We start from the raw sequence: 23,478 nt of genomic DNA, 5'->3' as shown, positions 1-23,478 counted from the left end.
TTCATTATTATTACATGTACTAGGCTTAAAAATTATATAGAACTACCGACGTGAATGAAGATACAGATTAATTAGTTATAACTGCGATATACTTTTGCATTCGTAATTAGTTGTGAAATAAAATCGGTACGAAAGAAACTCGATAATAATAATATTATTATTATTATTATTATTACTATTATTATTATTATTAAAACTCCCTTGATTGGTTCACGTATGTACTGCGTACACAAATGTTGCTATTAACAAAACGGTTATTTTTAGGGTGGTATTAAGAGATTTCTAAAAATTACAGCCTCATTGTACCATACAAAAATTCCAGGGGAAATATTACATTAAATTGTCCCTGAAGAGGCGACTAGATGTTGGATGGATCCCAGTTTTGTGTTTTTGCAGATTGGGAAATATCACAGTTCTCGGAAACTGATAAGAGTTGATGACTTCTCCCTCACCACATTCATATTCATCAGCTGCCTCACTGTCCTACTCGTTGGCTGAACGGTCAGCGTACTGGCCTTCGGTTCAGAGGGTCTCGGGTTCGATTCCTGGCCGGGTCGGGGATTTTAACCTTAATTGGTGTATGCGTTGTCTTCGTCATCATTTCATCCTCATCGCGACGCGCAGGTCACCTACGTGAGTAAAATAGAAAGATCTGCACCTTGGCTAGCCGAACCCGTCCTGGGATATCCCAGCACTAAAAGCCATACGACATTTCATTTCATTACCTGCCCCACTCGCATCTCATCTGAACCATTTGGGTCGTCCTGAAGAGTGTTTGGAATATGAAGAATAGCCCCTTACTTAATGTTCGACTCATATAAACCTATAAAGAAGGGACGTGCACATTCAGTTCAATAAAATACAATTTCTAAAAATAAAACGTGTGAGAATGGGAGTGAAATGCGTCATTGCCGGGTATCTGCGACATAAAATATTGGATTCAGCAAGAGAATCCAACTGGCCTCTTTCACTCCAACTCCAGCACGTAACCTACAAGAGGTGTCCCTGTTTAGTTGAGCAACCCAGTGGAAGGTTTGGTAACCAATCCCAGCGAGAAACTGGGTCAGTGAACCTGTCAGTGCTGGGGGTTTCAAGGCTTACAACCTTGATAGTCAACAACTCGTCACTTTCGGGTGACCAACTATATACACACTTATGTGATAGACTGTATCAAACATGAAGTACGAAAACAATAATGATAGATCCCCAAGTATTAACCAATCCACCCCCCGTTCATGACGGGGAATATAGGTCGTCAGATTCTGGGGGACCTATGCCTTCATGTGACCCAGTCAGAACTAAAAGAAAAAGGAACATCACATACCTAGCTACGATCAATATCAACTCCCTGATCAAGACCGGGAAACTTAAACACACCCATGAAATCCTGAAAGACAAGAACATCAGCATTGCAGCCTTACAAGAGACTAGGTTCCCTGATGAAGATCCATGGAGTCTCAAGAATACTGAATATATAAGGGAAAGCCTGGTAAGAGAGTCATGATGAATGTACCCTTCATGGGGACAGGGTTCGAAGTACACCACAAACTAGTTGCTAGCATACTTGGCTTCTCTTCACCCAATGACAGAACTTCAGTAATATCCTTCAGGTCTAGCAATAGGGGATACTCTTTGGTTAACTTCCATGCTCCTACCAGTGACTCTAACAAGAAAAAAAAACCAGAGACTATAGATAAGTATTGGGACACCCTTGAGGAAAACTTAGACCATATCCCACATCATCATACTACAATACCGCTGAGAGATTTCAACGCTCAGATTGGGAGAGAACAGAAATACCGGAAGATTGTAGGAAGTACCTCGCCCATAAGAGAACCAACAAGAATGGGGAACGGCTGATCAGTCTGTGCACCAAGTATGGATTACTCTTGAAGTCTACGGCTTTGAACGCCTATCCAGGAAGGCCATGACGTGGCGCAGCCCAAACAGCATGATGGGCGAGTTCCAAATTGACCACGTAGCAATAGACAAGAAAGCACCACTACGACGTTATGAACGTGAAGGTATCACTGTATAAGACCAAGGCTATGCTTATGAAGAAAAAGAAGATTCCTACGTTTGATATCACCAAACTTAAAGAAGACATTGCAACTTACCAAGAGAGTCTGAACCAACACATCAATAGGATTCACACCACTATAAAATGGGACCCACTTCGGGATGCTATAACAGACGCGGCTCAGAAGACGATCCCCAGCAGACCTAAAGGAAACAAGCACCCATGGTGGTCTAACGAATGCGATGAGGCTATAGAAGCCAGGCGACTAGCATGGCTCAAATGGAACCATCATAAAAACGAAACCAATCTACACGCCTTTATTACACAAATAAAGAATACCTCCAGCATCATAAGAGGGGCGAAAAGAAAATACAACAAAGAACTATTTAACCAAGCCGAGGATGATTTTGGAAGAAACAACTCCAGAGACTTATACAAAGTCTAAAACAACACACGACCCAGTTCACACCCCAAACTTTACACTTCCAGAGAACAGACGTATCACTGCCTCAATGATGATGACTGCATCAAGACCCTAGCTGATAATTTCCAAGGACTTTTGAATGCTGAAGAACCTGCACAGCGCCTCCCAGTTAGAGAACCAGCTAACGCGGACACCAAAGACGTCCATCCTCCCACCTATGAAGAAGTAAGAGAGACCATTCAACTTCTCAAGAACAACAAAGCTCCTGGAGAAGACGGAATAGTAGCAGAAATGTTGAAAAAACTGGTGAGCAAACATTCAGGCACATACACAAAGTAATCCTGGACATATGGGCTAAGGAAAGGCTCCCAGATGATTGGACATCAGCCGTTATCCACCCAATCCACAAGATGGGAAGCAAAACAGATCCCAGCAACTATAGAGGAATATCACTCCTTTCAGTACCGTATAAAGCCTTTTCATAGATTCTGGAACGGCACATAACAAGATAACTGGATAAAGAATTAGGAGAATATCAAGCATGGTTCAGAACTGCAAGGTCTTGTGCTGAAGAGATACAAAATCTGAAGACCTTCCTTCAATATAGCAAGAAAAGGTGCCGACAGTGGGTAGCTATCTTTGTCGACTTTCGGAAGGCATATGACTCCGTGGATAGAATCACACTCTTCAACACCTTAAGAGAACTGGGACTAAACGAAAAAATTAATAGGCTGGTGCAAGCCACCCTGCACAACACCACTTCCAAAGTTAAGTTTTGAAGTCAATTATCAGAAAGCTTCACAATCAAAACAGGAGTGAGGCAAGGAGATGGTATCTCATGCATATTATTTAACCGTGTCCTGGGAAAGATCATAAGAGAATGGTCAAGGTCACTGGATTAAAGATGAGGTTTAAATCAGACAACCTGAGGATTCCATGCCTGGCCTTTGCTGGTGACCTTTCTTTATTAGCAAACGACATGCATGAGGCCACCATGCAGCTTCAAACACTGCACTCTATAGCAGCCAAAGGGGGCCTCATGATCAACATTGGAAAGACCGAGTTTATCACCAACATCAAAGATGCCAATACAACAATGGGAGTCAGTGATACAAAGCATATCAAGAGAGCTAAAAATCTGAAGTACCTCGGAGATTGGATATCGGAGGACCTAAGTGAAACGATGGCTCTCGAACAAAGGGAAATCAAATTAGACAAGGCCTACCATGTCTGCAGAAAACTGTATGTCTCAAAGCATTTATCGAAGAATGTAAAACTGAGACACTATAATGTAGTAGCCAGACCATCAGTCCCCTACGAAGCAGAATGCCTATCCCTAACTAAAAAGACCCCACTGAGAGCCCTGGAAGTGCAAGAACGGCAGTTCCTGAGAAGAATAATAGGCCCAAGGATCCTACGAGATGGAAGGCGATGGTACAAACCCAACAGTGAGCTCTACCAGCATCATGCCATCAGAATAAAACGTATGACTTTCTATGGATACCTATACAGAATGGATCCTAATAGAATATCCCATAAAATTTTCATGGTTGCTAACAAAGGCAAAGCTACTGGATTCCCCTGGACCCAATAAATGCGCAAAGATCTTGCAGAGCTTAATATTAATCAAGCAGCCATTACTGATTGGAATTCATACCGTTTAATGGTCAAAACTAAACCTTTCCATCCCTTAAATCAGCTCGCCACAAAGGAGCCGGGAGTTGGTCAGAGGAGCGCAGAAAGAATTCAGCGATGAAATGAAGAAATACTGGGCCAACAGGAAGGCTCAAGAGGCCACTAAGAGCACAATCCAGTACGCTAAAAGGGGCAGACGACGACAAAAACACAGGTAGAACACAAACACCGTGGTCCACAGATGGCCTAAACGCAAAGGAAAAAAACGTGTGAGGTTATGTTGTATCGTAACTAGCATACGTACCCGTTATTTGCACGGGAATTGCTAATCGATTTCACGATTCCTTCATGATTTTATGCGAAGTTACATGCCTGTATCAAACGTTTAATACAACATGTTAAACTGATATTCTTCTACGAAAGCACATGGCAGTAACGTGAAATACGATAAAGCTGAACAAAGTCGAGACAGAATGGGGGAAGATTACAGAGTTTATTGAACGGTACAGTTCCTGGTACGAAGTTGTGCGTAATTCTCCGTATTTCTCAGTTACATATTGTTGTTCATCTGAAACCGCGAGTGGCACTGTGGCTGACGACTCATGAAACCAATCGTTGAAGATATCCTCTCTTATTATCTACTAGCAATTGTACCCGTGCTTCGCTACGGTATTCCAGATTGTATACGGATATCGAACTAAATTACTGTACATGAAGTCAATAATAATTTTTAAATTGCATGCAAATTGTCGTTATCCGAGAAAAAGCATAGGGAAGTCCGCAGACGATGTTTCCAATGTAAAGTGCGAGTTGTGGAGTTGTGATGATAACGACAGGTGCACTTGTCTACCACAATTCATTATGTTTTAGAAACGTTGAATAGGGTGAAATTTGTTTAAGATTTTCACACAGTGCATTACTTTTCAGATACTTATGCTACAGCTTCAAACATAGTTTTTGGCTCACACAGGGCTACTGGGTGGGCCAATATTCGTGTAGAATTTGATGATCCCATCTTTCCTATAAGTGAATCAAACCATCAATTGTACGTGTACAAAGTGCAAAATTTAGGTAAATTCAGAAATAGAGAAAAATTTAATGTATAAGGGATAGAGGTACGACAAAAGGTCATAGGACCGAAGTTGTAGATCACTCCAAATTGAACGGAGATTGTGCCATCCGTTTTGTGATACGACTTACCGTTTAGCCACGAAATACATCGAAAGGAAGGACTGCACTGTCATTAAAATTGCCTCCATATTTCGATATTTTTCGGGGGTAAAAAAAATTACATCTCGTAAATTTTCCGTAGGTTACATGCTAAAAGTTATAATTTTGCAAAATTTCAATTTTCTAACTCGTCTGGGAAATTGTGCTGCGATCTTGATATGGGGAAGTGGATTAAAAATCAGGACTTTAAGGAAACTTTTAAGCCCATAAAACCTGTAGGTTCTGCATAAATATCACCGACTGTGTTCTTATGCAGGTTTGAAACTCCCAGCATGTACCCCTCAGAGAATTATGAGAATTTGAGATTTTTCTAGGGATCCTGAAATCATCAGGTTGTCTGGTACCAAGTTTTAAATTTCTAAGATGCCTAGAATGGTCTCACTAATTTACGTCTGTTTTCATTTTTATGCCTTAATTTATATATATAGTACAATATATATAGATCGCGCCAAACAGACTTCCATTTATTAGTGTGGATAATATTTTACCCGTTTCCCTAGTGGTTCTAAGGGCGTCTTACTCCCACAGTACGTTTTCCAGGTAGTAGGTCATACTTGAAATTCATACTGGAACATACACACGTCCATTTTCTCGGTCATTTCTGACAATTTATTTTTTCACCCTTTCTCACCCCCTATGCCAAAGGGGGCTGAAGTTAGACTTTAAACATCCGGAATGTTACTATTGATCTCAGCGACCAGGAAAATTATGGATTCGGCAGTATATTCGATTACTATTATATCTCACTCCTCCTTCCCCCACCCTAAAGGGGGCTAAACTTTGAGTTTTAAAAAATCGGAATGTTACTATTCATCTCAGCGACCCCGAAAAGTATGGATTCGACACTACTTTCGATGATTTGTATATCTCACTCCGCTTGCGCCCCCCTCCCGGCCCCTAAGGGTTCCTGGGGTGTTTAACCCCCATGTGGTTTGTCTCCTGATACTAAAAATTCGGAGTGTCACAATTCACCTCAGCGACTATGTATTCGACACTATTATTTCTATATAACATTATTATTTCTATATATCACTCTCCCATCGCCCCCCACCACCAAGGGGGCTAAAATTGGACTTTATAAACAATTCCGGAGTGTCGCTGTTCATCTCAGTGACCCCGAAAAGTATGGATTCGACACTATTTTCGATGATTTTTATATCTCAGCCCCCTCACCCCCGCCTGCCCCTAAGGGTTCCTGGGCTGTCTTACCCCCACGTGGTTTGTCTCCTGATACTAAAAATCCGGAGTGTACAATTCACCTCGGCGACCCCGAAAACTATGTATTCGACACTACTTTCGCTTAATTTTATATATCACTCCCCCTCGCCCCCACCCCAAAGGGGGTTGAACTTGAACTTTAAAAAAATCCGGAGTGTCACTGTTCATCTCAGCGACCCCAAAAAGTATGGATTCGACAGTATTTTCGTTAATTTGTTTATCTGATCCCCTCCCCCCCCTCCCCTAAGGGTTCTTGGGCTTTCTTACCCACGCGTTGTTTGTCTCCTGATACTAAAAATCCAGAGTATACAATTCACTTCGGCGACCCCCGAAAACTATGTATTCGACATTATTTTCGTTTAATTTTATATATCACTTCCCCCTCGCCCCCCATGCGAAAGGGAGCTGAACTTAGACATTTGAAAAATGGGGAGTGTCACTGCTCATCTCAGCGACCCCGAAAACTGTGGATTCGGCACTTTTTTCGATTATTTTTATACCTTGCCCCCCCTGACCCCCACCCTTTAAGGGAGCTACGGATGGCTTACCCCCACAGTGCTCGTCTCCAGATAGTAAGTCATAAGTGTACCAAGTTTCGATGAAGTTGCTCCAGTAGTTTAGGAGGACATGTGTCATTTACACACACACACACACATACATGCATATATCCGTTTTTATATATAGTAAGAAGAAGATTATTATTACATAGAGAAATTTTATTTTGAACACTGCAGAGATCTAAACTTAAACTGTATATCCGAAGAAATTATTCGAATCCGAGGAATGAATATTACTTCGCTCGCGGCATACCCAATCATGAGAACGGCTTCAATAATATTAGTCATCAGTTTCGGAGTCGTGTTCATTGCAGAGGGCAGGATTCTTATTCTTAAGAAGGATAATTGGTGCCACAATCGTCCGCTCTAAGATGTTCGAGGGTACTCCAGGTGACTCCAAGTCTTTCGAAGCTCTGCCGTGTAGTCGATAGAATTGTAACTGTGTAGAACATCGGGTAATTCTTGTAAAAGTTGATTGTTGCAAGAAATGAATGACATGATATATGATAGCAAGAATGAAGAGGATGAAACCCGACGCCGGCACATATGCCACTCCTCTCGAATAACTCAAGACTTTACGTCCCGATCCGACGGACGAATCATCATCAACACCGTCATATGCCCTCACACCATATTGTACCCTACAGGGCACATCAACACTGCAGGATCATACCTACCTTCTCACCTGCTCTTGCATACGGGCACCAGCTCAGCTGCAGTCGGCAGAAATGGTCGATAGTTGGGTTCTTGTGACGAGAGGATCATGGGGGCTAGTACAATTACATTAAACTACGAAATGAGGAACACTTTCGCTGTGATCAGAATTTTTGAGCATAAGTTTGTATTCACAACACAAGTTAATTACAAGGATTGCACCTGTAGTGCAAAAATAAATGCACCAAAGGCTCGCGTCTACAGTTCAAAAGAAAACATAATCTGGGTTATGACGTTGTGCTGAAGTTTGTCGATCTGTGAACCAGGAAACGAAACGGATGTGTCCTCAACATGGAAAACATCATCACTATGCCTGCGACATAAAATGACATGATGGTAGAATCAATGATGCCCGCAGAGATTACCGCTATTATGAAAGTTTCCTCCCATATCGGGATATTTATATACACAAAAATAGCAGCACAATAAGTGATAAAAATAATCTTAGATAACCTACTCTATCGCCCTCAATGACATATTTACACGGACGTGAACCCACGTCCAGCAGGCAGAACTTTGTGTCAACAGGGCAATCATAACAGTTGCATAGTGCCAAGATCACATTAGTAAAATACGCAACCCTAAGAATGCGAATCAAACAAGAAAGGAAAAGGAGGTAAAATGGTTAAAATAAATGACGCACAGTGTTTGCAAAAGGCTTCTCTGCCAAAGGAGAATGACCTACCTCCAGAGCGATTTAAAAATGGCCGAGCTCACCCCAACACAGAGCAGGCGAACATTGACCCACAGTCTGGCCTGGAGCCTCCCCCTACATCAAAAAACTTGTAAACAAAGTACCGCTAGACGTCTTACCCTACATTCTTTCACAAAGGGACTTTCAAGCTTCTACACATAGCAGCAAATGGCCACAAAATAAGTGAGGAAAGACACATCTCACATACGCACCTGACTTCATTTAACCACCCACACGGGTCGCAGTTGAATCACATAAAGTGTTCTACCATACTATCTCATCAAACCATCACCGCCTATATACGGCGCGTCAACAGTAACCTTGGGGGTCAGAGGTTCAAACCCAACGTTTGGCAGAGTAGCACAGAGTCGAATAGCGTTAAAACCTGCGCCTCCGCTATAGTTTACGCCCGTCTAAGGCACGTAGATAGAGCCCCTTAACTAAATAAATACCATCAGCATGCCTGCCTTACATTATGCAGGTATGTCTGCCCTTCTCCATGGGATATAATGGGAATTACACATAGTGATCCTAATCCTTCAAGGAAAATGTATTTAACGACCGACCCAAAGGAAAATATCCGGTCTATCGTACTCAAACAAATACGTATCACTAGGCACACTACCTCTTGCCGCGTTAACAAAAATTACATCATTGTCTGCTTTACATAAAGGAAAGAAAATCTATCTACACTTACCCTTTAGATATATCCAAACTATCTTAATATGCAGCCTGATGGGCCACAATCAAATCCTATGTTAATATTTACAAGCTTAATTCTACTATCTCTGCGTGACACCCTAACTCTACCACATGTCTAGTATCTCATGGTCCACTTATCTCATTATGAGGATCTCCTCCTCTCTCCCTCCGGGTAGGCTATCATGATTTAGCCCATCGTGGTAGACGTTTCAGCCAGGGTCGATTCTTGGAGTCCGGTCTTCCCGGCCCGCTGGCCCATGGTGCTGTCTTCTTCTTGAGGGATGTCTCGTTCAAGGTAGAGTCTTCGAAGCCACGTTCTGATGTTCTTGCACCTCACTTCCCTCGGAATATCTCGACTTCTTACTACAATGAAATATTCACTTTAAACACAACGCAACATTCTGGACTTCATTTAGGTTGAGCTAGCACACAGCGCTAACACTTTGCAATATACATTCCTCGTCCTCCATTCTCGTATAACTGCATACTCGCTAACTTGTGCACTATGCCACAAACTATTTTCTGCTCTAGAGACTATCCACTCGGTTATTGTGTTTTTGTGCCCGCTTAATTTGGATCCAGCAGTCTATCAGAGGATAAATATAGACCTCCTTAGCCTATTGTCCACACTTCCTCGGCACCTCGGGAGCTTCGCCCCTACCGCTATTTATCAGAGTCTATAAGTACGGCGTTCTTTTGTTGCTGATACAATTAACCACACGCGCTCTCATTGATAGGTATCTGAACATCGCGCCACCTATAAATCCACCACCTGTAACTCTGTAAGTCACCGATCCACTGGATCAAAGTTATCGCACTGCAATAATTACACACTGTATTTGTTCTAAACAAAAGGTTTCTGGCGCAATCTAGGCAGACGTGTGACGCGTACTGGCAGCAATATGATCGTCGACTGGATGATCTCTCCCCCATATCACTCAACTTTTATATGAGGCAACACACCAAAGGACGCCAGGGAAAGCCCTGAGAAACAACTTGAGTCTGGAATGTGGCCACTACAGAGCTTCCCACGGTGGTTCTGCTTGCTACATACTTATTGATCTTATTCTATGTTAATAAACCTAGAGGTATCTATAGCTTCGTAAAATTCTGGCCATCATTTCCATCTTTTCATTTTCCTGAGAAACCTTCAATTACGGGAATTACGACTCAATTTCCGTAATGTGGTGGGCCTGTCTGCTCCCGCTAAAAATCTCTGTTAAGATGGCAGGTCTCTCCCCCAGACCAAATCCCATGTCTCTTTCTTTCTTCCTCACATATTCTTTCTTCGTCACACATGACCACGCCTCGCCTCGGGAAATCACCTTCTCAATTCCCGCGCTCCATATAGCATCACGCCTTCACAAGCGGCGTCCTACTGCAAAATTTTTACTGCGTTAAATATCCATTCTCGCGGTTAAATATAATGGTACAATATAAGACCAAAAACAGCTTCCTACGTCCTGGACGTAAAATGGCTCCTTGTATATTGTGTTCTCTACCTATCTCATGTACGTTGCCTAGCGACAGCGACTCTATGCATTTAATCTTGGTGACAGCACGTTGGATTGTCATATCCCAATGCACGTTTTTCGATGGTTTTTCGTTCATAACTCACTAACGAAAGCGAAAATGAAAATTCCGGCTTTGAGGTGCATTCGGACCCCTTTCCATCTACCTATGTTCAAAATTTCAGATCTCTACGTGCTGTAGATTTTGCTGGGCATCGCGCACAGACACACAGACAAACAGACAAACACTTCCTTTTATAATATTATAGATAGATTATAGATTCTATCGAAAAGAGTAAAATGGCTTTTTGATTAAACCTTAACCCAACATGCAATGAATGACAGCCTATAAACAGCCCTTTAATGATAACTTCCTCGTTGTACTCCTATCAAAAAAATGCACATGAAGAACATTCTTAGAAATAGATTTCCATTAAGACTGGTAGTTTTCCATTAAGTTTTCTCATGTATATAATGTAGGAAGGTAATATCGCAGTTTCGACTTATTATAAACTCCCAAACCAATCCGGTATTTAAAAATAATATTGATCCTAACACCTACTCAAGGACAATATATAGTTTGGTATAAATATAAAGAGTAGTTTCCAGGTTATAAGAAATCAACAAACGGACGAATAGAAAAATCGACAAAAGCTTAAAAAAGCCCACTCTTAGACTGAAAAAAGGTCCGTTAATGATATCGCCATTATTAAACCTTGTATCGAAAAGATGCACATGAGAAACATTTTTAAAATTGAGCTCCATTAAAGCAAATAGATTTCCATTAAGTTTGGTTGTGTATATTCTGTGGGAGTGAAAAATCACGGTTATGGTTTCGTATAAACCCCCAGTCAGTTCATAGAATTAGAAACAATATTGGCCCTAAAACCTACCCAAAGTCAGGTGGTTTCCAAACATGAAGTTAAGTAGAAATACATCCAGTAGATTCCTAGTTACAAGAACTCAGACAAACAAACAAACAAACAGACAGACACCAAAGCTAAAAAAATATGCAGATGGTCATTATTACACCTGAAACGGATAACTGAATGAAAATTTCGCCAAAATAGCCAATGTACAGACACGCAGTCGTAACGATTTTATTTATATAGATAAGGAATCTGCTCCTTGTACAACATAATTTGGACTATGTCCATTGTACGTAGCTTATAAAACAATCAGGGACCTTGTGGGGGAGGGGATGGGAAGAATGGAAGGGACAGACGAGGAAGGGGGAAGGAAGCGGTCGTGGCTTTAATTTAGGTACCATTCCGGCATTTGCATGAAGAAGTTGAAAACCAGGATAAACCACTTCGAGGATGGTTCAGGTAGGAATCGAAGCCCCCTCCAATCAGTCGACCTCCCGAGGCTGAGGGGCAGAGCCTGAAATCGAACCGGGCCTCCGAGGGTGGCAGCTAATCACACTAACCACTACACCACATTGGCGGACCCAACTGTATCTAATGTATATGAAACCACGGCACCACCCACTCGAAATGTGTGTTTTATAAAATACTTTTTAAGTACGCGTTCTCGTACGGATTTTTGAACGAGGATTAAAGCTGTTAAATTAACGTGACCCGCAAGTTGATAGATAGATAGATAGATAGATAGATAGATCATGTCTTTACTGGTGGCGAAGTTAGTACTGAAGGCCCTCCCTTACCCTTAAAAATTATAAATACAAATAACAGTAATATTAATAGCAATGACAACAATAATAATAAAATCCTTGATTTTAAAATACACAAAATGAAGTACACTTAAATGACGTAACCGCAGTAATTCACTCATTCATCTCCTCCATTCCTTCAACAGTTATCCAGCAAGTCAGCGGAATTCACTCAGCAAATGCTCGCGGCAAGCTACTTTAAACTTGCGATGGGAGGGATTGTCTGTAATGTTCTCAGGTAGCTAATTCCATGACCTGGGCCCCGTTTCATGAAACATCTTTCGCTAATATTATTAGTAATGAACCAATAATAATGACTAATAATGTTAGTAATTAGTTTATGAGTCAAAATTATTAGTAGATAATCCTATTAATATTAGTACACTGTTTCACAGACATGAATAATAAAAGTTACTCATATTATTGGAACTGAGTGTATTTTGACTCATAATCTATATTATTAGTGACACCTAAGTGAGTGGTATTTGAATATTTGGGCATAAAATTGTGAAGATCAGTGAAATGGTCGACTCTGATTCAAATAATGATGAGGAGCGTTTGCAGGTATTTACCGCTCAATAAATATTAGGTCAAAAACTGCCTATGCTGGTATGTAATAAACATATGAAAACAATGAGAGATTTAGAGTATTAGAGTTTTTGCTTCATAGGATTGATACCTAATATAATGTTTCACCACAAGGAATGATGCATAAACACAGCTTCACATTGCACTCCACAGGTTGGTAGTGATACACAGTACCATAGTGTTTCCTTAGTGCAGTTCTGCTTGGAGACTCCAGCTATCCTTTAAAATCTTGGCGTATAGCACTTGAAAACAAAGATTTTGCTAGTCCATCTCAACAGAAAATTTAAGAGCACATACAATAAAAAAGTAAACATAACAAGGAGGGTTATAGTGTGCAATAGGCTGCGAACAGTTAACGCTTTAACTCAATCACTTTCCACAAAGAAACTTTCTTCTCTCACATTATTTTCACTTCTTTTATCCATTCTTACATGTTCAAAGTCATAACCACGAAACTATCAAGTGAGCCTATCGAACATGTGGATTAATAGCCGATTGTAGTAATATTATGAGTGAAGACATTTCATTAGTCGTGTATACACTAAATGTTTATGTAACGGAATTTGGTTAACTAAGAATTATTTTTTATGAGTTCGCTCTAATACCGTTGGGGTCGGAAAAGAACAAATTTTGGCGAAGTGAAGTCACACAGGAAAGATTAAAGGGACACAAGTAAGTGGCACCAGCACCGAACTCAGCTCGGGGCCTGTATTCGTCACCCACGCCTCATACTAAAATATGTTTCCTTTAATGTTGATTATAAATAAATGCAGGAAACTGTAAATAATTTCCTTTTTTCTACTTTCTTTCTTAATCAGTTTACCATCGAGGGTTGGTTTTCAAACTCAGCAACTCAGCAACTATCGCCTCAAGGGCAGTGTCCTGGAGCAAGAGACTTTGGGTCTGGGGCTACAATTGAGAAGGAGGACCAGTACCTTGCCCAAGCGGCCTCACCTGTTATGCTGAACAGGGGTCTTGTTGTAGAGGTGATGGGAAGGTTGGAAGGGATAGACAAGGAGGAGGGAAGGAAGCGGCCATGGCCTTAAGTTAGGTACCATCTCGGCATTTGCCTGGAGGAGATGTGGGATACCATGGAACAACATTTCGAGGATGGCTGAGGTGGAAATTGAACCCCTCTCTACTCAGCTGACCTCCCGTGGCTGAGTGGACCCCGTTTTGTAAATAATATGATAATAAAAATAACTGAATATGGGACGTTAAATTCTAAGACTGCACAAAGTGAAATGTGAAATCTGTACCTACTAAATATGAATACAAAGCTTACACAACATTAAGAAGATGGTCTAAAACTACGAAAATTAAATGTGAATTTAAAACCCAGTAGATATGAATCTTAACTCTACACAATATTAAAAATACGGAAATAAGGGAATATTATTAAAGTAATACGATGACGATGACTATCAAAATGGCTTAATAAATAAACTAGAACTCACACCAGTTCTTAAATATGAATGAGCGCGCTTAGCACTCTCAACAATACAACTGTAATCTCCAAAGATCCCCCAAAATGCCGCACTCGTTTTTCAGCTGGCGTTTCAACAAATGAACCGCGAATTTTTACAACAATGATAATGAGCATGGCCTCACGTGACAGCTAACGAGCGAAATGAATAACCTGTTCATTAGTGAAGACGAGCAAATCCAAAAACACAAGAAAGCTTAATTTTCTCAAAAACCGCTAGAGTTATGAATAAAATGTATATGACGCTGCTTGTAGAAAATCTAATTTCATAACCACACAGTTCACTTCATTTTTCGATATGGCCGACAGTTTGCTCGTTATTTTATTCGATGCAGGGCGAAGACTGCACAAATTTGGGACATACCCCTGTAAAATACCCCGCTAGTTGTAAATGGTAAAAGATATCCCTTGAGTGACTCGGGATTTCAAGCTATATCCTTACCAAATTTAAGCTGATTCGGTCCTTTATTTGAGCCTATCCGAAACAAACAAACAACATCTCATTTTAATATCGAAAACATTACTTAGCATACTAAGAAAAAACGTAAAAATAAGCAATTTCCTCAATTGTGCCGAAAGATGAAGGGCGAAAGGGCTCGGAAAGGTATGAAATTGTCAGTCTTGGATATTTATAGTAAACTAAAATAGAAACAAATTTCGAAAAATCACTTCCGTCCTAAAAGCAAGTCCTGGAAACAGCCCTATATCGCTTTTTTCTTTACTCATTTCCTTTTTCAGACAAATCCTAGCCAAATTAATTTTTTATATGTAGACATACAGATTATTCAACTTACGGAACTGTGTCCCTACAGATGGTTTTCAGGAATACTAATATTAATATTTATAAAGGAAACATTCATTCATATCGATCACTTGAAACTCCTTCCAACCGTCAGCCATGTGCCATACTAATTACCGTAATTAATGAATATGGATTCTTAGGGCTTGACGAACATAATCCATTTTACATGAACTATTCAATGGAGCAAACGATATTATTAAATTTACTTGGTTGAAATAGTCTTGTTCTGGAACCCACAAACACACGATCCCACTGGTGTCCGGTTAGCTATTTTTGTTCTGTACATAACATCCCTTCAACACGTACCTACTATATGTACGGAACACGACCTAATAGGTTAAAAGTTCATTTCGATTACAATGCGGTCGTGGAAATTCGATATTCATTGTCTTGTCCTGATACATGGCGATATTTTCCACTTTTCAGGTAGACGATGCAAGTGGCCCCGAGGAAAGGCTCTTGGCGGCTCAACTGTTATCAACTACATGCTCTACACCAGGGGGAATAAGGAAGATTACGATGAGTGGGAGAGACTAGGCAACTACGGATGGGGCTATCAGAACGTTTTCCCCTTCTTCCTGAAATCAGAGAACAACAGGGTCAAGGAGGCGATAAATTCATCGTATCATGGTGTAGGTGGCTATCTGGATGTGCAGACTCCTCCATGGATCTCATCTCTGGCAGAGGCCTTTCTGAACGCTGGACGAGAAGCAGGTATGTCTTCTACACAGTTCAAATGTTGTCTTTGGAGCACTTTCACATACTAATTAAGTCTTGCGTCTGTGTTCACTCTTTTTCCTCCACTTATAAGTTACATGACTGAAAGGATTTAAAACTCCAAGCTTGAAGAATTTGACTCTCACGAGGAAATCATCCCACTTCGAGATCGCGAAACTACAACGCTGCTGATATAGCTGAAATCACTACACAGCATCTATTTTGTATTCGCAGTATTAACTACTACACCTTTGCGCTATGTCGGATGTTTTCCGTCATCACGTTACTCTGTTGTAATCGTTTGTTGGACATCTACAGTCATATTATGATTATTTGAAGAATAGCGCACGCTAACAGCAGCAGTGAAGCTTTTAGACACTCTCAGACTATTTCACGTCTGTTAAGTGCCAGTTGGAATAATCTTTCCCAGTCAAGATGAGGAGCAATCCATTGGAGTGAACCACACTTGATCACTGATATTTTTACTAGCTGAAATGTAGTTAAGTGAATCTTCTCATAACGGACATTTTTAATTCCGCTGCGGAAGTACATGCTTTTAAATTATGCAGTTACCTCTTAATAACTGATATTCCCAATAACGGACGCAGACACCATTAGAGTATAGATACAGTGTAGACCTATAGGACCCACACCAGGACAGCGTCATACGAGAGCTGTAAAAGAACCAGAAGAAAGCGGCGCGATTTGTTCTGGGTGATTTCCGACGAAATAATAACGTTACGAAAATGTTGCAAAGTTTGGGCTGGGAAGACTTGTGAGTAAGGAGACGAGATGCTCGACTATGTGGTATGTTCCGAGCCGTCAGTGGAGAGATGCGTGGAATTACATTAGTAGACGAATAAGACTGACCAGAGCTTTTGAAAGAAGGAAAGATCATAATATGAAATTAAAGATGGAATTCAAGAAGGCAAATTGGTGCAACCATTCATTCATAGGTCAAGGAATAAGGGATTGGAATAAATTATCAACGGAATTGTTCGCTATGTCTTCAAGTTCTTTGACAACGGTTAAGAAAAAGCTTGGCAAACAATTACAGGGGTACTGCCAGCTGTGAGACAGACTGATCGACTGAACTATGCACTCTCGTTATTTCAAACTAAATAATGTCACCGTGAAAGGAGCACAATTCCTGCAATTCAGATGTAACAGTGATGCTATAATGGACACATTCTCTATTTTTTCTCATGATTTGGTGGTAATGGACGTATTTATTGCGTAGTGAGAGTGTTGCAGGTTAGTGTTTATTGTATATTGTGTATTGTGAAGTGCGTTACAATGACACAGAAACGCAAACGATTAATATTAAAAGAAAAGTTAAATCTTCAGTGGGTACGAAAGAGAGAAACAGGAATATTTCAAACCATCGGTGTCCAATAATAAACAAGGGAAGGTTTTATAAAATTTTACACAACATTAAGAAAGGTGCGAAACATTCAAGTTGAGTGGTAAAAAAAGGTTCGTCACACTTTGAAAAATGTAAAATACTTTGCAATGAGTTGTGTAAATATTGCTCTGTTCAATATAACTGTAAAATATGGTGTAATGACATAATTTAATTCTAAGTTTCTTCTGCAGCGGACATTTTTCCCCTCGCCTTTGGTGTCCGTTATAAGGAAGTTCCACGGACACAGACAACAGAAAAAAGGAGAAAACATTTTCTCCAAGCCCTATTCCATGAAACTAGGCTTACATAGTGGTGTTTGTTTTCAGACGGATTTCAGAAACAGCATAAATGAATAAGGGAAGCGTAACTACAAATTCTGCATTTCCGGCATTCATGTAATAATGTAAATATTTTTTTTAATGATAAAAAATGCCTTAAGATTTTTTGACAGTAGGCCTACACAGACACTTTTCCATAAAGTGCACTATGCGCAAACGCAGAGCTCGCTTCTGCGGTCACTTAAAACGGATGGACGACTCTCGATGGACAAAACGCATTTTTACTAAGTTCGACTCAAAACCAAAAGCAACAACTCCCTAGTACCTTAAACTTAAGAAAGACCTCGAATGAATGGACCTACGACCAGCTGAGAGGCACAAACAGTACCTTTTCAGAACAGCCATCGCGACTTTTGGGACGGTCCGAGATGGACAACTGGTGCAAATTGGTCGGATGAACACTAAACTCGACACAGCGAGCTAATAAAAACCTACTGGATCAATCAAAAATTGGATAAACATCAGATAAAAGTTATCGTGGTCCCTAGTTGGCTGATTGGCGAATAATAATAATAATAATAATAATAATAATAATAATAATAATAATAATAATAATAATAATAATAATAATAATGTCCGCCTCTGTGCTGTAGTGGTTAGTGTGATTAGCTGCAACCCGCGGAGGCCTGAGTTCGATTCCCGGCTGTGCCGCGAAATTTGAAAAGTGGTACGAGGGCTGGAACGGGGTCCACTCAGCCTCGGGAGGTCGACTGAGTAGAGGTGGGTTCGATTTCCACCTCAGTCATCCTAGAAGTGGTTTTCCGTGGTTCCCATTTCTCCTCCAGGCAAATGCCGGGATGGTACCTAACTCAAGGCCACGGCCGCTTCCTTCCCTCTTCCTTGTCTATTCCTTCCAGTCTTCCCGTCCCCCACCAAGGTCCCTGTTCAGCATAGCAGGTGAGGCCACCTGGGTGAGGCACTGGTCATCCTCTCCAGTTGTATCCTCAGACCCAATGTCTCACACTCCAGGACACTGCCCTTGAGGCGGTAGAGGTGGGATCCCTCGCTGAGTCCGAGGGAAAAGCAAACCCTGGAGGGTAAGCAGATTAATAAAGAAAGATAATAATAATAATGTCCGAGGTACCGTGAAAAGGCATTTCAATTCGACGCCGTCTAAACTGCCTGAACGTCAATTTCGACATTCCGTTTTACAGTACAAGATGGCGTCGACTTGAGTGATCTATGTACTTACTCGTTCATCATTCTGTTGGTGAGAGATACAGTGTACTAATGGGATATGAAAGAAACGAAAGAACGGGGATCTTTATAGACACTGATAATTTCACTGTCTCATTGTAAAAACGAAGGTTGTAATTCTATGGATATCGGGTGAGAATGGACGAGAACTGATTGACGAAGATCTTTTTAAGTAGCTACACCGTAGGATTGAAAGCTAAAAGGGAAGTAGGTGGAAGAGGTAAAGAGGGATGCTGAATGAATTGGACTTACAGCAGTTCTTTTTTTTTTTTTTTTTTTTTTGCTAGTTGCTTTACGTCGCACCGACACAGATAGGTCTTATGGCGACGATGGGACAGGGAAGGGCTAGGAGTGGGAAGGAAGCGGCCGTGGCCTTAATTAAGGTACAGTCCCAGCATTTGCCTGGTGTGAAAATGGGAAACCACGGAATACAGCAGTTCTGAAGCCAAATTGATAACATTCGATGAGCAGAGGAAGATCAGAAGTGAGAGGATGAAGAGGCTCTGGGTAGAATGATAATCATGTTAATGATTTTCTCGCCACACTAACAACTTTTACGGCATTCAGAGACATCGAGGTGCCAGAAGTTTGTCCCGCGGGAGTTCTTTTACGTGCCAGTAAAACTACCGACACAGAACTGGCGTATTTGAGCACCTTCAAATACCACCGGACTGAGCGAGGATCGAATCTACCCACTTGGGCTCAGAAAGCTAGCGCCTTAACCGGTTAAGTCACTCAGTTTGGCGTTGTGGGAATAGAAGAAGAATAAGAAGAGATTCGCCAGACAATCTTTTCTCAAAACGATTAATGTAGGTTACCCTACCAGTATAAAATACACCGACAAATTTTGAAACTTCGTTGCAGCATGAACGAACTCTTCGGACATTATTGCCACGTTTCCATTGGAGAATTCTAATCGATTTGAATACGCTTTCCGCATCGAATATCTCATGGAAATGGGGACTCCGTTCGTTCTGAGTCGAAAAGTGGATCCTACTAGAAAGTGGGATCGAATCGTACTCAGTACGGATATAGTATCATGGAAACGCGGAACGTATTGAAATTGATTTGAAAATGCTACGGATGCATGATTGTAGTTTTTTTTATCACGTGCTTCCTTGTGATTTCGTTCGTGTTCGGTTGATTTCAGCTTACTGTTCCTTATATATTTTACCTTGCGGATGTAGCATTGGCAGAAATCTGTGGACGCCGGAGGAGAGTGTAACGTTACTGGAAATAATACGAGAAAAGTAAATACACAAGCTCTTCGACGGAAATTGATTTGCAACTTTTTTCACAACAGACATAGGTCTGCTCACGAAAAACTTGTTTGATTTGAAGTGTGGTTTAAGACACAAACATATGAACTTTAGTTTTGAAGAACTAATCCTGAAACTAACGAATCATCTTCAGTGTAATAACGTACTACGCGCTCCCACCAGTCCTTACTCCTTTCTATTGCCCAGTACCACTTTTTCTTCATACGCTTCTTTTTGCTTGGCTTAGAATGAAGAAAAACCATATTCTGTGACTGCAACTGCCGCAGGAAGAATACCGTTTCCCTCCGTCGCTCCAAACGTTCAATCTCCCATCTCTCGAATGAATTAAACTTACACAAAACTGATAGACTATTAGGCACAATACCACAGCTTTTGAAACACAAAACAAGTTTTATCAAGAACTTTAAATTTCTTTTGTAATAATGCCCGAGGCCTTTATTTTCTCTACTTTGGTTAGGGTTGGTCGATGCGGTCAAGCGCTACATATTGGGTTATTTTCGTACGGCCTACAGCGATCTCGTAGTCTATGAGTGTCAAGACTATCGTATTCTAATAGATATTATTACGGGTTAAATCTTACTTGGAAACAGGTAACGTGTTGAGTACGGAAAGCGTATTCTTCTCTTTCTCTGCTAGTTGCTTTACGTCGCACCGACTCAGATAGGTCTTATGGCGACGATGGGACAGGAAATGGCTAGGAGTGGGAAGGAATCGGCCGTGGCCTTAATTAAGGTACAGCCCCAGCATTTGCCTGGTGTGAAAATGGGAAACCACGGAAAACCATCTTCAGGGCTGCCGATAGTGGGGTTCGTATTCAAATCGATTTCAATCCTCATGGAAACGTGGTATATGAATTGTGGATTCTTTCTTTCTTTCCCAATCCGTTTAACCTCCAGGGTTGGTTTTTCCGTCAGACTCAGCGAGAGATCCCACCTCTACCGCCTGTAGGCAGTGTCCTGGAGCGTGAGATTTTGGGTCGGGGGATACAACTCGGGAGGAGGAGCAGTACCTCCCCAGGCCGCCTCATCTGCTACGCTGAACAGGGACCTTGTGGGGGAATGGGAATATTGGAAGGTATAGACAAGGAAGATGGCCTTAAGTTAGGTAACATCCTGGCACGTGCCTGGAGGAGAAGTAGGGGAAACCACGGAAAATCACTGCGGGAATGGTTGAGGTGGGAATCAAACTCCCTCTACTCAACTGACCTCCGTGGGCTGAGCGAAAACCGTTCCAGTCCTCTTGCTACGTTTCAAATATCGTGGCAGAGGCGAGAATAGATCCCGGGCCTCCGTGGGTGGCAGCTAATCACACTAACCACTACACTACAGAGGTGGACATGTATTGCAGATTACTAAGTAGTAATGATGCAGAAACCCAGTCCAATCTCCATATACAAGTCATTGAACAGACAATGGCGGGCAATTCATTGAAAATCAACGCCAGTACCGACACAGAACTCAGTGAATCTGAACAGTAATTTTCAGGCTATAAAACAGTTGAAGAAAATGATCAACAACTACTTGAAATAGCTGGATTTTAAGTGCCAGTGTTTAATATTATGTTATCCTTGCTGTCCATTTTACATCACAATTAATTGTAAGCTCAGTAGTGAAAATATGTAACTCCTTTTTTAATGAAGATGAAGCTTGGAATTACTTTTGCTGCCCTTGGTGTCACATTCGATTACTATAAAAATACAGCTCTGCAACATTTCAGCTATTCTTCCATTCTCCATTATCTGCATGGAAAAAAAGGAGGAGTGAATTTTCGACTTAAAAAATAAGGCAGGTCATTTAACACCTTTCATTCCTTAGAGTAGAATCTCTGAAATCTCGAGGACTTCTTTATTTACTGTACTTTGGTTAGGGTTGGCCGTTGCTCTCAAGCGCTACATATTGGATTATTCTCTTACGATCTCGCGCGATCTCGTAATCTACGAGTGTCAAGACTATCGTATTCAAATCGATCTGATTACGGGTTGAATCTTACATCGAAACAGGTAACGTATTGAGTACGGAAAGCGTTTTCTTCTTTCAAACATTATCAATGGAGTTTGGTGATTCCATTGATTCCCTCTCCGATGGAATGCAGACATCGATGCCAGTCCTGAAATCGTCCTTCGCATTATTATTTTGGGACAATTCTAAAGAATCTTCTCGTCGCCATAAGACCTATCTGTGTCGGTGCGACGTAAAGCCCCTAGCAATAAATAATAAACAATCTTCGGTAGTTACGTCAATAGACATACCTGTCGCGGAGTGATGTACAAGTTCTAAAACCATACGAATGTTAGATGAGAACTAAGTTTTCGTGGGTTATAAATGTGCTTCAAATTACAACAATAATTTCATGGCATACTTTGTTCACTTAGTGTATATCTCAGCCGCTAACTGCACATCCGCAGTTTGTTTCACTCTCCACTCTGTAATTTTGTGGTAATGCCTTCAGATTCCGGACAACATTTCAGGCATTTATACCAGAAAATCTTAAATTCCCATTGGATCCTGTAGCAAAGTGAGTTTAGAATATCATGTAAATGTCATGTGATAAGAATATTTACTTTTCACTTTAATTGCCAGCTAATGAATGTTTTTCTTAAACAGACTGATTCCTCCACCATAAAGTGCGCCGCCAGAAGACAGTTGACGATGAACGGACTAGAACAATGTTACCTCTTAGCCCCAAGATCGCTGGAGCTTTGCGCCACGACATTCTTCCTCTCCCATCCGCCAGCAGTCCCTTCGAAGTGCGCCAAATTCAAATAACAGTTTAAATATATAACGCTTGCAAAACTGCACTAAAAGTAAGAATGGAAATCTATAACTACATCGTTTACAGAACCCGTGCCACCGTCTCCGTATTGAATTTGGCTTAGATTAACGAGTCACAGTTGCCAGAATCTCCTTGTCAGTCAAATATGCAGCAGGGAACAGGCAGACAAGTTAATTCAATGTTACAGATACGGGGTGTCCATAATTAAACTGACGACGTTCAGCGCGGCACAGCACTGGCTGTTATGATTGTAGGAGTCTGGAATTTTGTAAATATGCTAACTATGCAATGCGCTCACGAAATATGACATAAAAGTTATAAGCTCCAAGTTTTGTCACCAGGCGGAAATATGGCGCTGTAAGTAGTCAGAACGTACAATAGAGTCGTATAGTTCCAAAAAGGATCTCCTCCATATTATGGACTTTTTGGATATTTGAGAAAAACTGTTTCTAAGCTTGAAAATAACTTAAGCTTAGAAAATTTGTTTCATATGGAAAGTTTGATCCTGTCAAAGTA

The 23,478-nt window shown here is 41.0% G+C and overlaps 1 protein-coding gene across 1 annotated transcript in view; it reads left to right on the top strand.

Moving 5' to 3' along the window:
* LOC136880696 (glucose dehydrogenase [FAD, quinone]) overlaps positions 1-23,478 on the top strand; it is a 54,445-nt gene that overhangs the window by 1,407 nt on the left and 29,560 nt on the right. Inside the window, exon 2 of the mRNA XM_067153322.2 lies at positions 15,680-15,967. Within this exon, the coding sequence (XP_067009423.2) occupies positions 15,680-15,967 (288 nt within the window). The remainder of the gene's footprint in view (positions 1-15,679; positions 15,968-23,478) is intronic.

The sequence above is a fragment of the Anabrus simplex genome, chromosome 1 (assembly GCF_040414725.1).
Source record: "Anabrus simplex isolate iqAnaSimp1 chromosome 1, ASM4041472v1, whole genome shotgun sequence".
NCBI classification, from domain to species: Eukaryota; Metazoa; Arthropoda; class Insecta; order Orthoptera; family Tettigoniidae; genus Anabrus; species Anabrus simplex.
The sequence above is the reverse complement of the archived record's forward strand: the minus strand, read 5'-3'. Positions and strand labels throughout refer to the sequence as shown.